Source organism: Natrix helvetica (assembly GCF_964273705.1).
Source record: "Natrix helvetica genome assembly, chromosome: 6".
In the NCBI taxonomy this organism is placed as follows: domain Eukaryota; kingdom Metazoa; phylum Chordata; class Lepidosauria; order Squamata; family Natricidae; genus Natrix; species Natrix helvetica.
Window position 1 is genome coordinate 12,602,912 of NC_138553.1, and position 13,792 is coordinate 12,616,703.

The 13,792-nt window shown below is 43.1% G+C and overlaps 1 protein-coding gene across 1 annotated transcript in view; it reads right to left on the reverse strand.

The window, feature by feature from the left end:
• Positions 1-2,977: 2,977 nt before the first annotated feature.
• Positions 2,978-13,792, reverse strand: part of PTPRO (protein tyrosine phosphatase receptor type O) — an 85,427-nt gene continuing 74,612 nt past the window's right edge. Inside the window, exons 25-26 of the mRNA XM_081956901.1 lie at positions 8,124-8,244; positions 2,978-4,459 (exon numbers count right to left, since the gene is read on the reverse strand). Of these exons, the coding sequence (XP_081813027.1) occupies positions 8,140-8,244 (105 nt within the window). The 3' untranslated portion in view covers positions 2,978-4,459; positions 8,124-8,139. The remainder of the gene's footprint in view (positions 4,460-8,123; positions 8,245-13,792) is intronic.

Here is a 13,792-nt window from a genome sequence, read left to right on the forward strand (position 1 = left end):
CCACATTAGATTTGTGGTCTATGAAAATATGATCTCTTGTACTTGTTTCCACACACGCAAAGCCTCCAGTGACACATGTGGACTTTCCCTCTTTCAAAGAAACTGCACTGAATTCTAGTTGCTCCAAAGACACGACTGCAATTTATGCACACGATTAAAATAGCCGTTGTTCACAGGACAGGCTGGGGCCAATCAAAAATGTGTGATGCGTACTTGTCTACCTGTTATTCAATTCCAGTCTGCCTGGAACACCCACATCAATGTTCATGGTCTAATGGGGGCATTGTGTATGTGTATCCAGGGGTGGGCTTCAAAAATTGCAGCAAAGGGTTCACTGCCCTGTTGCATGTGTGGCCATGGCCAAGGTGGGCATGGCCTGCTCGGCCTCCTGCACCACGGCGGGGAGTGGTGTTTTTCACCCTCCCCAGGCTCCGGAGGCTTTCCTCGATCCTCGGGGAGGGTGAAAACGTCTTCCCTGGGCTCCAGAGATCCCCTAGAAGCCGGAAAGAGGCCTATTTCCGGACTTCCAGAACCTCCGGTAGGCCCTCTCCCCTGAGCCTCCATGGAGGCCCTGCACTTACCTGGCATGATGAATGGGCCACGTGGACACTCCTGGGAGGGGTGGAACGGGGTGGGATGGGTGTGGCCAGCCGGGGGGGGGCATTTGAGCGTTTGCCGAATTGGGCAGAATCCAACTAGAGGATCGCTCGATCCCATGCAAACCTCCAACAGCCCACCCCGTGTGTATCTTTGAGTCAATGTTGACTCCTGCAGACTTCCCCGACAAATCCATGCAGTTTCATTGGCAAGATTTCTGAAATGGCTTGTCCTGGCTTCCTTCCTAGGACAAAGGAGGAGTGACTGGACCAAGATCACTCAGTTGGCTTAGTGTCTTAAGGCAGGACTAGGACTCTCAGTCTCCTGGTTTCTATCCTAATGCCTTCATCACTAAACCAAGCCGGCTATCAGTGGGGTCTTATTCTGGAGCAAAACTTGTATGACTACAGAAAGCTATCCACCCTTGGGCTGAATGGCAAGAATCCCAAAAACGTATGCAGTATTGACAAAGGGAAGGTTCACTTACAAGAAATCCCCAACCTGAGGAAGAGAGATTGTATCAAGGCCGAACATGTTTGACATCACTGAATGAGCTGCCCAAGGTGGCCTTAGGAGGGTGCAACAGGTATTTGTCATGGTATCGAAGGTAGCTACTAATTTGGGTTGCTGTAAAAAAAAAAAGGATTGATGAATTCATGGAAGATAAATCCACCAAGAGCTATTGAAGGTGTATCGCTAACCCCTACGCTGGGAGCAGTTTCCCGTCATATACTTGGCGAAGGAAACAATAGTAGTGGAAATATATTATACCAAACTAGGCAGTGTCATCGGTGTTAGAAAGGAACAGGATCTGGTCTTATTTTTATATACTAATAACTTGCCTATAGAGGGTTGAAATGAGGGGTCCTTGGTGCTCTCTGAACTTGTTTTCTTGCAGTCATTTTATTACCCAAACTAGGTACCATCAGTGCTAGTGACTTGCTTTGTCAATGTGGCGGGAGTGGTCTTGTTGGTTCCTTGATTGGGCTGTTGTTTACTGTTAGCTTGTTTGTCTGCATTGGTGGTTCCTTGATTGGGGTATTGTTTATTGATTGTTAGTCTAGTGTTGATGTTCATTTCTGCTCATTCAGGTGTTGATTGATAATACGGTGGTGTTTTGGTCTTTTTGTTTCCCTTTTAGCTTTTGATTGTCTCTTTTGAGCGGTACGTAGATGTTGTTTATCTCTATGCACCTGTCGATGGCTGATTAATCTGAGTGCCAACCTTCCTGGAATTCTCTACCATTTTTGGACTTAGCTTGAGCTACGATGCTCGCAGTTTCCCAGTTAAAGCCATGGTTGATTCTGTACATGCTGTGAAATTAGGGACTTTTCAACAGGTCGTCTAATTGCCAGTTGGTGTTCATGGATGCACTCTGCTTGTTTCTCCCACATAGTGACTGATACAGTCCTTATGCTCTATGTTGTACGTGAGGCCCGTTTTTTTCTTCTTCTGGAGCTAAGGTAAATAGACAAAACCAATCAAGAAACTACCAATGTAGACAAATAAGCTAAGAATAAACAAGAGCCTCATTAAGAAATCACCAAAACCACTCCGACACCGACAAGGAAGTGTATAAAACAATTACAAGCCCTACTTCCTTTTAGCACTGATGATGTTACCGAGCTTGGTAATGAAACCTCTGCAAGAAAACCACAAAGCTGAGAGAGCACTAAGGACCCCACAGTTCAATCCTGAACTACAAATATTCTCTTCTCTCAAGAAGTATACGATAATTTGTGACCATTTTGAAGAGTGTATGGAAGCTTGTGCAAATTTTCAGAGGTACTATGGCAGTGTTGGTGAACCTTTTCGGCACTGACTGCCAGAAACTGGAAGAGCAGCTGCCCGGTGCGCATGCCGGGAGGTTGCTCCTCTGGTGTGTATGGTCTTCCAGTTTCTGGCACGTATGTAAGTGTGAAGATCAGGTGGCTGGTGCACATGCATGTGCGGGAAACTAGAAGAGCAGCTGCCCAGTGTGCATGCGAATGGCAGGAAGATGATTTTTCTGTATCCGGAGTGCACATGAGCATCAGCCAGCTGGTCTTTGCACCTGCATGTGTGCCAGAAACTGGAAGACCAGGTGGCTGTTGCGTATGTGCATGCCGGAAGCCAGAAGATCAGCTGCCTGTCATCGCATTTGCACCGGGTGGCTGCTTTTTCCGTTTCCGGCACTCCCGCACGATTTAAGACCACTAGAACCTGGAAGAGCAACGGGCGATGGCTCGTGTGCCCAGGGAGATGGCTCTGTGTGCCACTTCCGGCATGCGTGCCATAGGTTCACCATCATGGTACTATAGGAACCTAGTGGCTCATCATCTTATGCAACTAAATTCCGAATGTTTCATGAGTAAATAGGGATTTTAAGTCCAGTCGTTTCCATCCTCATCCAATGCTTTAACACGGCGCCCGGAAAACAGCACAAGTATCAATTGGCTTCTGTCATATAAATTCAGCACATCCCTTCTTGGCATGTTTAATGTTCTTTCCTGTAGACTCAGTACTCGTTTTAGAAGTTTTCAATGAAATGGAAGTTAAACCAAAAAGCAGAAAGCCGAAGGTCACATCAAAAACATCACCAATGCCTTCGCTGATAGCATTCATATCACAACAAAACGACACATGGAATTGATACACAAACCAAAGAAAAGGGGAGGGCGAGCCCCCAGAGCTAGTCGCACTAACTTTTTTCCAGGAGAAAATTTATGCCCTGCAATAAACTGAAGCCTGGCACTTGGTCGTAACTCTTGAACGAGGCCATCGTTTGCATGAACCAAGCATGCCAAAAGAAATCCTTGTTAGTACCCTATGACATTTTTTCAGCGTGTTGGCACCATTAAGTTGCATCCTGCATGGCACCTTTTCTCTCTACCCCAAATGACAAGCATCGTATTTTTCTTCTTCTTCTTTTTTTACACAGAAGTGAACAGAACCAAACAAATGGAAAAAAGTCTATGCAGCAAAGACAACTAAAAATCAGTACACCCATGGTGCTCATCCCTCAAGTGAATCCTACCTAGCATAGCACCTTGTGGCTATCCATAGTTCCCCTCTGAATCTAAGTGCACAGGAATTTCTCTTCCCCACTTGGCAGTAATAGGCAAAAGAACACTTTGATTCAGGGCTGCCCAAATCTCCATGAAAAGACAACAGTGACCTTTAACCCTTTAAGAAGTTGCAGTTAATGCTTGAAATCTGCTCCTCCAACTTCTAGCTTTGGACCAGGCCAGTTTTAAAGGGTGTACTCTTTTCTTGAATCGCCTTGCAGGGGAGTCCTGCTGAGGATGTTGTGTCAGTAGCAACGTTTCCGCTCTTCTTCCAGCTTCTACAATCTTCCTTGCTTGCTAATGAGTTAATATCTCAATGCTAACCCTGTCTGTTCCTGTGTTTGATAAGAATCCATGTTGCTCCATCCACGTACATGGAGAAAGCTCGCAGCTGTTTGGACTGAATCTGGAATATTGCACATTCGGTAACCTTTAAGTTTAACCTGCACATTAAATTAAAACATATTTTTTTAAAAATTGTTTCAGAAACAACAGAAAATGATCCAGAGCATGTTACATTTATGCACATTATTAGATTGTCCCTTTGAGGTGCCACCCCGAGTTGAATTTGGTCCTGTTATTAACTTTTAAAAAATTGATCCAAGAGTCCAAACAAGACACTGCAGGTTCCTTAAGGCTATGTTTCCCCAGAACTTCTGGATGTAAAATATACTTTTTTTTTTTCATTTGTCCATGTACTGCAAAGCAGCTCTTGTCCATGGCAAATCGGAAAGCAGTTAACAAAAACCAAAAAGAAGAGGGAGAGAATTAAAATCTGAAGCCGAGGAAGATGGATGCAGCTTTCACAGCTTCATCTGCAAGGAAGAGAAAGAAAAATATGAAATAATAGTAATAATTTGGCCCCCTTTTGGAAGAACAGCAATACCTTCATAACTCTAATGTTGATAGTTCACCAACCTGTTGTTATTAAACAATGATACAATTCGGTGAAAACATTCTCAGCTGATTAGTTATATTTTAGCAGGTTCATTCCTAAAAATCAGTATTTCTCAACCTTGTCAACTTAAAGAAGGTGTGGATTTGAATTCCCAGAATTCCCCAGACAGGGCATACTGTCTACGGAATTCTGGGAATTGAAGTCCACACACATTTAAGTTGCCAAGATTGCCAAACATTGCCTTAAATAAACCAACACTTTTGTAAAAGAGTCTTGAACCCAAAGTATCCTTTGATGTAGTCAAAATGTATGAATGCTGCACATAGAGGCCTTTACATATATTCTTTTTTTCTGAAAGTAAATTTTCACTCAGCAATCCTGTTGCTGCTAGAGTTTTACAAATGTATGGAAGAAAGCTCTGATTCTGAATGCAGTCAGATTTTAATCTTTTAAATACACAAAACTATTTGCATATTACATACTCTCAAGCTACATATGCCCATCTTTGCATAACCTGATCTAGGTAGATCCTTTATTCTCCCATTCTTTGTCTTCACTGACTGCATTGTGTTGTACGATTAGATTAGTTATATTTATACGAATTATTGCACCGTACCATGTGTTTTTTTATTGCCATTTATTTGACACCAAATGCTTTCTGATTGGATCCCTCTCTCTTTTATTTGTTTTCGTTTTGCAGAAACATACAAGTCTTTAGGAGACAAAACGGCCCTGGGGGGGTTCAATCACTTTCAGTAGCCCTGAAAAGCTGGATGACTTTTAGGAGGAAGGAAGCTTCAATAATTCTAACTGGCGCTCTACAACATATATCGTGCGTGTATGCCACTTTGAGTTCTTGAATGAAATGAAGGATACATGTCCCATCAATCAATCGATTGATAAAAGACGAATAGACAAGAAAATTGGGTGGGATCGCTTTTCCACCATTTTAAAGAAACAGGATTAAGTTGTAACTTTCCAACCTGGCCTTTGGGAAGTATTTATTTATTTCATATGTAGGCCAAAAAAGCCAACACAGTTCTAGGCTGCATAAGCAGAGGGATAGAATCAAGATCACCTGAAGTGTTAATACCACTTTATAAGGCCTTGGGAAGGCCACACTTGGAATACAGCATTCAGTTCTGGTCGCCACGATGTAAAAAAGATGTGGAGACTCTAGAAAGAGTGCAGAGAAGAGCAACAAAGATGATTAGGGGACTGGAGACTAAAACATATGAAGAACGGTTGCAGGAACTGGGTATGTTTAGCTTAATGAAAAGAAGGACTAGGGGAGACATGATAGCAATATTCCAATATCTCGGGGGCTGCCACTAAGAAAAGGGAGTCAAACTATTCTCCAAAGCACCTGAGGGTAGAACAAGAAGCAATGGATGGAAACTAATCAAGGAGAGAAACAACTTAGAGCTAAGGAGAAATTTCCTGCCAGTCAGAACAATTAATCAGTGGAACAACTTGCCTCCAGAAGTTGTGAATGCTCCAACACTGGAGGTTTTTAAGATATTGGATAACCATTTGTCTGAAGTGGTGTAGGGTTTCCTGCCTAAGCAGGGGGTTGGACTAGAAGACCTCCAAGGTCCCTTCCAACTCTGCTATTGTATTATATTAAGCTCTTTAATTCACAACTGAATGAAAGTCCATTCAGGTGGACCTTTATATGCTTGTCCATCCTATGGCTCCCTCTGGTGGTGACCATCATGGAAAGGAGCCATCTCTGCTAGGGTCTTTCAATACCCAGAGCTTTTTAATGGTCCTTAAACATTTCAGGAAATTGCTTTGTGGTTAATTTGGCTGCTCATTAACAAATGCAAATCGACAATGTACTGTGTTAACACTTTCTTTTTTAGCAATGTTCACTGCTGTTGCTGTGCAAATGTTTTCTCTCACTTACTGGAAGATTTTTAATAGATTAGCTGTTGTGCCCCTAAGAAATGTAATAATATAAATATATCATTGTATATAGCTTTTTTGTGTGTGTGTGTGGGGGGGGGATGGAGTGAAGCAGGCTGCCTTGATGCAGGTTTCTGGTCTCTGCTAGGTCATAGCAGAGTGTGGCAACAGCCAAAAAAGGCAATGCAATCGTAGGCTGTATTAAACAGAAGGATAAGAGCAAGATCTGTGAAGTATTAGTACTGCTTTATAAACTTTAGTAAGACCACACTTAGAATGCTGCATCCAATTTTGATCATTTTTTTAAAAAAGTAGAAACTCTGAAAAGAGTGCAGAGAAGAGCAACAAAGATGATTAGGGGACTGGAGACTAAAACATATGAAGAACGGTTGCAGGAACTAGGTATGTCTAGCTTAAGAGAAAGAAGGACTAGGGGAGACATGATAGCAGTGTTCCAATATCTCAGGGGTTGTCACAAAGAAGAGGGAGTCAAGCTATTCTCCAAAGCACCTGAGAGCAGGACAAGAATCAACGGATGGAAACTAATCAAAGAGAGAAGCAACCTTTTGTAGAAGATGTTTTATAGATGGCATCTGCTACCGGCAAGATTGGCAAAGATGTTTAAAGATCAATCAGTTAAAAGTTGGAAATTTCATCAGACACCTGGCTCGTAGTATGATATGTGGTGGACATGTGTAGAAGTCAAAAAATACTAGACAAAAATACATACGTGGTTGGAAAAGACGATACAACAACATATTGACTTGAAATCTGAAATATTCCTGTTGGAGATTTTACCAGAAAATTATAGCAAAGAAAATGTATATATGATTATCCATTGCAATAACCGCAGCTAGAATTGTATTTGCACAAAACTGGGAAAAGTGAAGAGATTCCCACAGAGGAGAATGGGATTAGGAAAATATTAGAATGTGCAGAAACGAACAGATTAACACTGGGAATTAAAGAGAAAGAACAAATGGATTATTATACTATATGGGGATCATTTTATCGGTGGTTAAAGAATAAATATAAGAATTAGAAATAAAAGTAGATGAATAAAATATAGAAAATGTATGTATAGAGTTAAACAAATCAAGAAGAGGATTGTTATAGTATTAGATATTTAAGATATTGGTATTAAGCTAAGAATAGATTAAATAATGAACATGATTGTAAATTCTAACTGTTGTTACACAAAACATTTGTACCCAGAGGACACACTGTTTAATGGAAGATGGACTGTTGGTATTAAAATAAAATAAAAAATTTAATAAAATAAAAAGAAGAAGAGAAGCAATCTATAATTAAGGAGAAACTTCCTAACAGCAAGGAGAATTAACCAATGGGACAGCTTGCTTTCAGAAGTTGTGGGGTGCTCCATCACTGGAGACTTTTAAGAAGAGACTGGACATTTATTTGTCTGAAATGGTATAGGGTTTCTTGCTCACGAAGGGGGTTGGACTAGATGACCTTCAAGATTCCTTCCAACTCCGCTATTCTGTAAAGGGCAGCCTGTAGCTAAGGTTAGTTTATGGAGCTTTACTGCACAAGCCCAGAACGGTATATAAAGGCCTCGCAGTCCTATGTATGGCTGCCTAAGTGGCCTTTGCCTAAGCAACAAGCCTGAGTCCATGGGAACACAACCAGCCAAGTAAAGGTTCTCAACTTACCACCTGTGACTTGGAATTATGACTTGCTGACATTCTCATATATGACATCGCTAATGCAAAACTGCTGTTTCTTCTTTAGCCACATCAGTTGCACACACTGGTGGATAAAAATGTATTGTTCCTGTAGAGAGAGATAGAACCAGAACACCTCCAGTCACCCATACAGTATATATTTATGATAGGTCCCCTGCTTCCCAATCCGTTTGGGCCGCTGTCCTTTAGCCAGCTTTATTCTAAGATTTGTCATCTGTTTTCCTAGGATTGTCAGCACCAAAACCAAAGCCAAAAAATATTGGCTTTATTCCCTCCAAAATTCAGATCGGAACATGACTTTTATGATTTCATGAATGCTCTGATCCCTTTAATTTTTTATTTTTTGTTTTTGTAAACCAGCATTTCTCAACTATAGACATTTAAACATAGGTTGACTCGGGTGAAATGCTACCAGTTCGCCCGAACGGGTAGTAAAAAAAATATGCTACCAATTCTGGTGAACTGGTATTTCCGACGATCAGCTGTGACGCACGATTTATATTAGCTTTGAAGCTAATCTTAAATCGTGTGGCACAGCAGATCCCACCCCTCCTCGCTGTTTGCTTAACTTTGCAGCCGTTGTCAGCCTCTGCTTCGCTTACTTACTATCGGCTGCCATAAGAAACGGGGAGGGTGGGGGTATTGCTTTTTAGGATGGGTCTAAATGGTACAGGAGTGAATGGAAAAGGGAGTTTTCTTCTCACCATTTTCTGCGCATGCTGGTGGCCGGAGTTTGGACTTGGTCAAGGCATACCAACATGATGGTGCCTTTTGGAGATGCACCCCACATGATACATAAGGGAGTTGCAGATTGGACACTGGGGTGGGGTCGTTAGAGGGAGGGGGCTGGGTTATCATTTGGTATGTATTTGTTCGCGCCTTCCTGGCTCAGATCTTGCTTTACTTTTGCTGCTATCTTTTCATAACCAGTAAAAGTATTTTAATTCCACAAACAAGGGAGTTAGGAGTTTTCTTTCTTGGTTATTGAGGGAGGCATGCCTGACATTAAGAAAGATCAATAGCAGGCTCTGCCCACCCACCTGGACATCATCATGTCCATTTTTTATGCTCTGTGCATGCTCACATTAGTGAACCGGTAGCAGTGGTGGGTTTCAAAACTTTTTAGAACATCTTCTGTAGTTGTGGCCTGCTTTGTGGGAGTAGCTTGCCGGCCATGTGACTGGGTGGGAGTGGCTTGCCAGCCATATGACTGGGTGGGCGTGGCCAAGTTGTAAAATGTGGTGAAACTCACTTAACAACGCTCTTGCTTAGCAGCCAAAATGTTGGCTCAGAAACTCTGGCATTTGAAGCACGCAAGTTTTAAAGCTGTCAAGTTACAAGACCCTTGCACCCCTAACCCTTTAGGAAAAAAACCCCAGGGGTGTTGAAACTTGACAGCTTTAAGACTTGTGGACTTCAACTCCCAGAATTCCTCCTCTCGCTCTTCATCTTGATGATGTCCGGACGGGCAGGGAGAGGGAGCTGGAACCAGTTCTAAATGGCACGATAGATTTGTGGAACCTCTTCTATAGAAGAGGATAGAACTGGCAGGAATCCACCCCTGACCGTTAGCTAAGGTAAGTAGATTTCACCCCTGGGTAGACTTCAACTCCCAGAATACCCCAGCCAGCATTGCAAGATTTGCAGGACCATTTAGGTATTACAGTTTTGGGGGAACTTCAAAAAAACATCCTTCAAAGCGCCCATCTACTGTTCATGAGCTTACAACATTTGCTTCTGTTTCCTCAAGGAGGCTTATGGGTCACGTGGTGAATCAGGAGGATTAATTTTCCACTGTATAAAGAAACCTGAAACCAGGTGGAAAAAGAATGATGTTTGCTTTGCAGGGTTATATTGAAATGAATTCAGAAGAGCTCCTTTAAATTTGCTCCATAAAGGAAAAGTGACATCTAGCGGCCAAACAGATGCGTTTTCACAGCTGGTTCTGGATATGAGAATGCATGCACTATATGCATGAATAAATGGATGAAGAGGTTAGAACAGGGGTCTCCAACCCACAGTCTGTGGACTAACACCAGTCCGTGGCATGCCAGCAACAGGGCCCCGCAAACAAGCAGAGCCTCAGCTGCACGAAATCCAGCCCCGTCCAGTCCACGGAAAAATCTCTTTCCATGGAATTGATCCCTGGTACCCAAAAGGTTATCTGCCACCTTTTCCCATTTTGTGTTATTCTAGCTCTAGAGCTACCATATCTCGACTAGAAAAAATGCAGATGACCAGCAGGTGGCAGCCAAGAAATACGTTAACCCTTTACTGCCATCACTTGGTGGTTCTGAATATTTGCAGCCCAAATCTGAATGGTGATCTGGCACTAACCGGCTGTGTTGCCTGCGTTGCAATTGAGCTGTCACACGGGGAAACAATTGACTTTGAGTTGTTGCTGGAATGTGAGACAAATTCAGTAGGGCATGAAACAGAAGGGTTATCCAAAAAGCAAAACTCAGGAACAGTGAACCTGTACATCCTAGTGTTGGGAATACAGCTTCCCAAATTGTAAGCTGTGATAAAGCCTGTTTTTAAATTCCTTTCTAACTCCACAACTCTTCTTCTACTATTCCGATCCTAGCAATCCAACACATTGTATCCTGCTTTTTGGGGTTGCATGCTGCCCCACATTTGGGGCATTCAATAAGCCAGACCTGATTTGCTGAAGCATGACAGCACCCTACTGTGGTCATGTGTAAGAAGAGAAGGAGGCAAGACGTAACATGGAGAACAGGAGGTTTGACCAGCTGGCAAACAGCAGGGTTTTAGTATCCCTACAAAAGTTGGCAATATCTCATCCGTGGATATTTTGGAAGAAAGGTTAATCGAAAGCAACTCAACAAGCAAATGGAAAATGAAGGTATCTAAAAGGACCAGCATCAGCCCTGACCTTCAAGGTTGTAACATTGACTTTGATGCATAATAAGGAACAGCCAAGAGAATTATTTTGGAGAAGTGGGAAAGTACGATTATCCCACATGAAATGCTGGATTTAAGGAAAGCTTCCCTTTTTTTTTTTTTGAAAAGGCTTTTTTCTAGTAATCCAAAAACAACACAATACATTTGCTTCTCCTCTAGATTTTGTAACATTTTACAAGAATGAACAATTTTATGCCTAACTTAATACAATGTTATGAATACGTTAACGGATATACATCAATTTAGCATGTTCCTGTTTACTGTTTTTTTTCCTATTTGTTTGTGCGACTGTTTTTTTTTATGCTTGATGGTTTTGTAACTAAACAAAAATTAATTTGCACTTAGTCGGTCTGTATATTGTTACCTCTGTATTTCTATTTTAAAAACGGTAGTACGATTCTTTCTTTTTTTAAAAAAAAAACCACTTGGATTACGATGCAAATAGCAATGTAAAATTGCTGCTGGACTGTACCATCTCAGATTGTAGTTTGGGGGGGGGGGGAGTCATGTTTGAATTCTCCCTCCGAAAATAATACATGAAAAGAACTGCACATACAAAACAGCAGGTCCAGGAGCTGGCTGCAGATTCAGTGTATCTGAACTGTCTGTCTGTCTCAGGGGTAGGTTGTTCCAGGCATTATGGCCAATTCGGTGCATGGAAAAGTTTTGTGCATGCATGCTCACTTCACTCGCGCGCGCACCAGACGTGTGCTCTGCACGTGTGCGCATTTGCACAAAAATAAGTCTGCGCATGCTCACAATGTTAAAAAAGGGGAAAAAATTAATTTCTGCAATTACAATTGTTCTGCGCATGCATGCACAGAACCAAAAATCAAGATGGCGGCCCCATAAGAGAACCAATTCAGGGGCGTGGCACACCTGGGTCGCTGCCAGTTCCAGCAACCCAGGCTGCCAAATCACTACTGGTTTGGCCGAACCGGTCTGAACCAGCGGGAACCCACCTCTGGTCTGTCTGGACATGCACCGGTGGTGGGTTCTGGATCCCGTTGCAACTGGTACGGTGCAACGGAGCCTGGCATCCTCCACATGAACGCGCGCAGATGCGTCCTTACCTCCTGCAATGCTCCGCGAAGCTCCAGCTGCTTGGTGTAGCTCTCCGTGTGCAGAAGCGCCAAAGAGCTCAAATACTGATAAGGAGCGCGGGTAGGTGGGTGGGCCCTCCGGGGCACCGTACCGGAATGGTACCCGGTGCTCCCGGCAGACACCGGTATGCCTGTACCAGGGCGTACCGGTTGTAACCCATCACTGACATGCACACAGAGAGATATGGCCCAAGCCCACCTCAGTAGTGAACGGTCTTTGCACGTTAACCCTTTGAGACAGAAACAGGGCATGGTTCCTACCATGGTTTTTATAGTTGCAGGATAGAATAACAGAACCTTGAAAGTCTGCCAGCGTTTCCTTCTGCACCATCTTTTACCTCTTATTATACCAAATCAAGGTGGGGGGATTGGGCTTTTTTTCTCATGTTACCCTCTTTCTTAGGACTGAAAGATCTTTCCTAAAAGTTCACTCCTTAACGGTTCACTCCTTCCGTCTGCATTCCTGTTCTGACCAAGGCTTCATAAAATCATGAAACGGACTCCTTGTCCCCCCCAAAAAACCCATTTTATTTGGCTAATGTGAATTCCTAGTATACACACAGAGAAACGTCCCAGCAATAAGCCTTTCAAGGGTGAACTGCAACAACAGACCTTATCAGTCCTTGGATAGGTGCCAGCCCGAGCTTCCAGTCGCAATGCTGCAAAATGGCAAGGAGTCTCTTTGCGGCCCTAACTCAGATAAGCAAATCTTCACACTAATAAACGAACTAATTGTCTCCGGCAAACACCACTCCCCTTTTCCTGCTATTTATTCCCTATGGGAGGGGCCATTCAGTGTCCACTTGTGCCTTTATTCCCGAGTAAACCCTTGTTCCTTAATTGTTCCCTTCTCCTGACAGCTCTGCGCAGGCTCCAGTTGTTCTTCTGCCCCACTTATCTCCGACTCCAAAAGTATCTGATAACTGTCAGACGGCCCTGGCCCCATCTCTGCCTCCGATGCAGAGCCCTCGTCAGAGCCTTCCCCAGACTCCATGGATTGGCCCATGTTCCTCCCCAACCTCCTCACTGACTGAGTCTGCCGCCAGCTCCTGGCGGGCCACAACAATTCCCAAGACTCAGCCTACATCCCTTCCCACTGCCTGATTGAGGCTCTTTTCTCTCAGCCTGACCCACTACACAAGATTGTTGAGGCAGAAAGAGCTCTGTGTACATTGCTTTGAACTCCTGAATGAAAGTTGGGATAAATCTAATAAATAAATAGGCACAAAAGGATAGTGGTGATGCTACGTTTGCACTCTCACAGATGTTCACCCTTTGTAGGCGCAGCTGTTTTATCCTCTCCTCCTGGTTTCAGTTCTTCCCATTTATGCCAGTTACTTCTTCTATAGTGTGATGTTCAATAGTCTATACTTTCTAGTCATCATTCTAACCATTGTCTATCCACTGCAAGATGAAGGCCTACCATATTTTTCGAAATATAAGATGCATCAGAGTATAAGATGCACCAAGATTTTAAAGTAAATTTTTTAAAAAAGGTTTTGCACTCTGCAGGCCTCCCAAACCCTCTGCACGCTTCGTTTTTTTGTGAAAAACGCGGCATGCAGAGTTTGAGAGGCTTGCAAAGTGCTCCTGGGGGCTGGGGGGGGG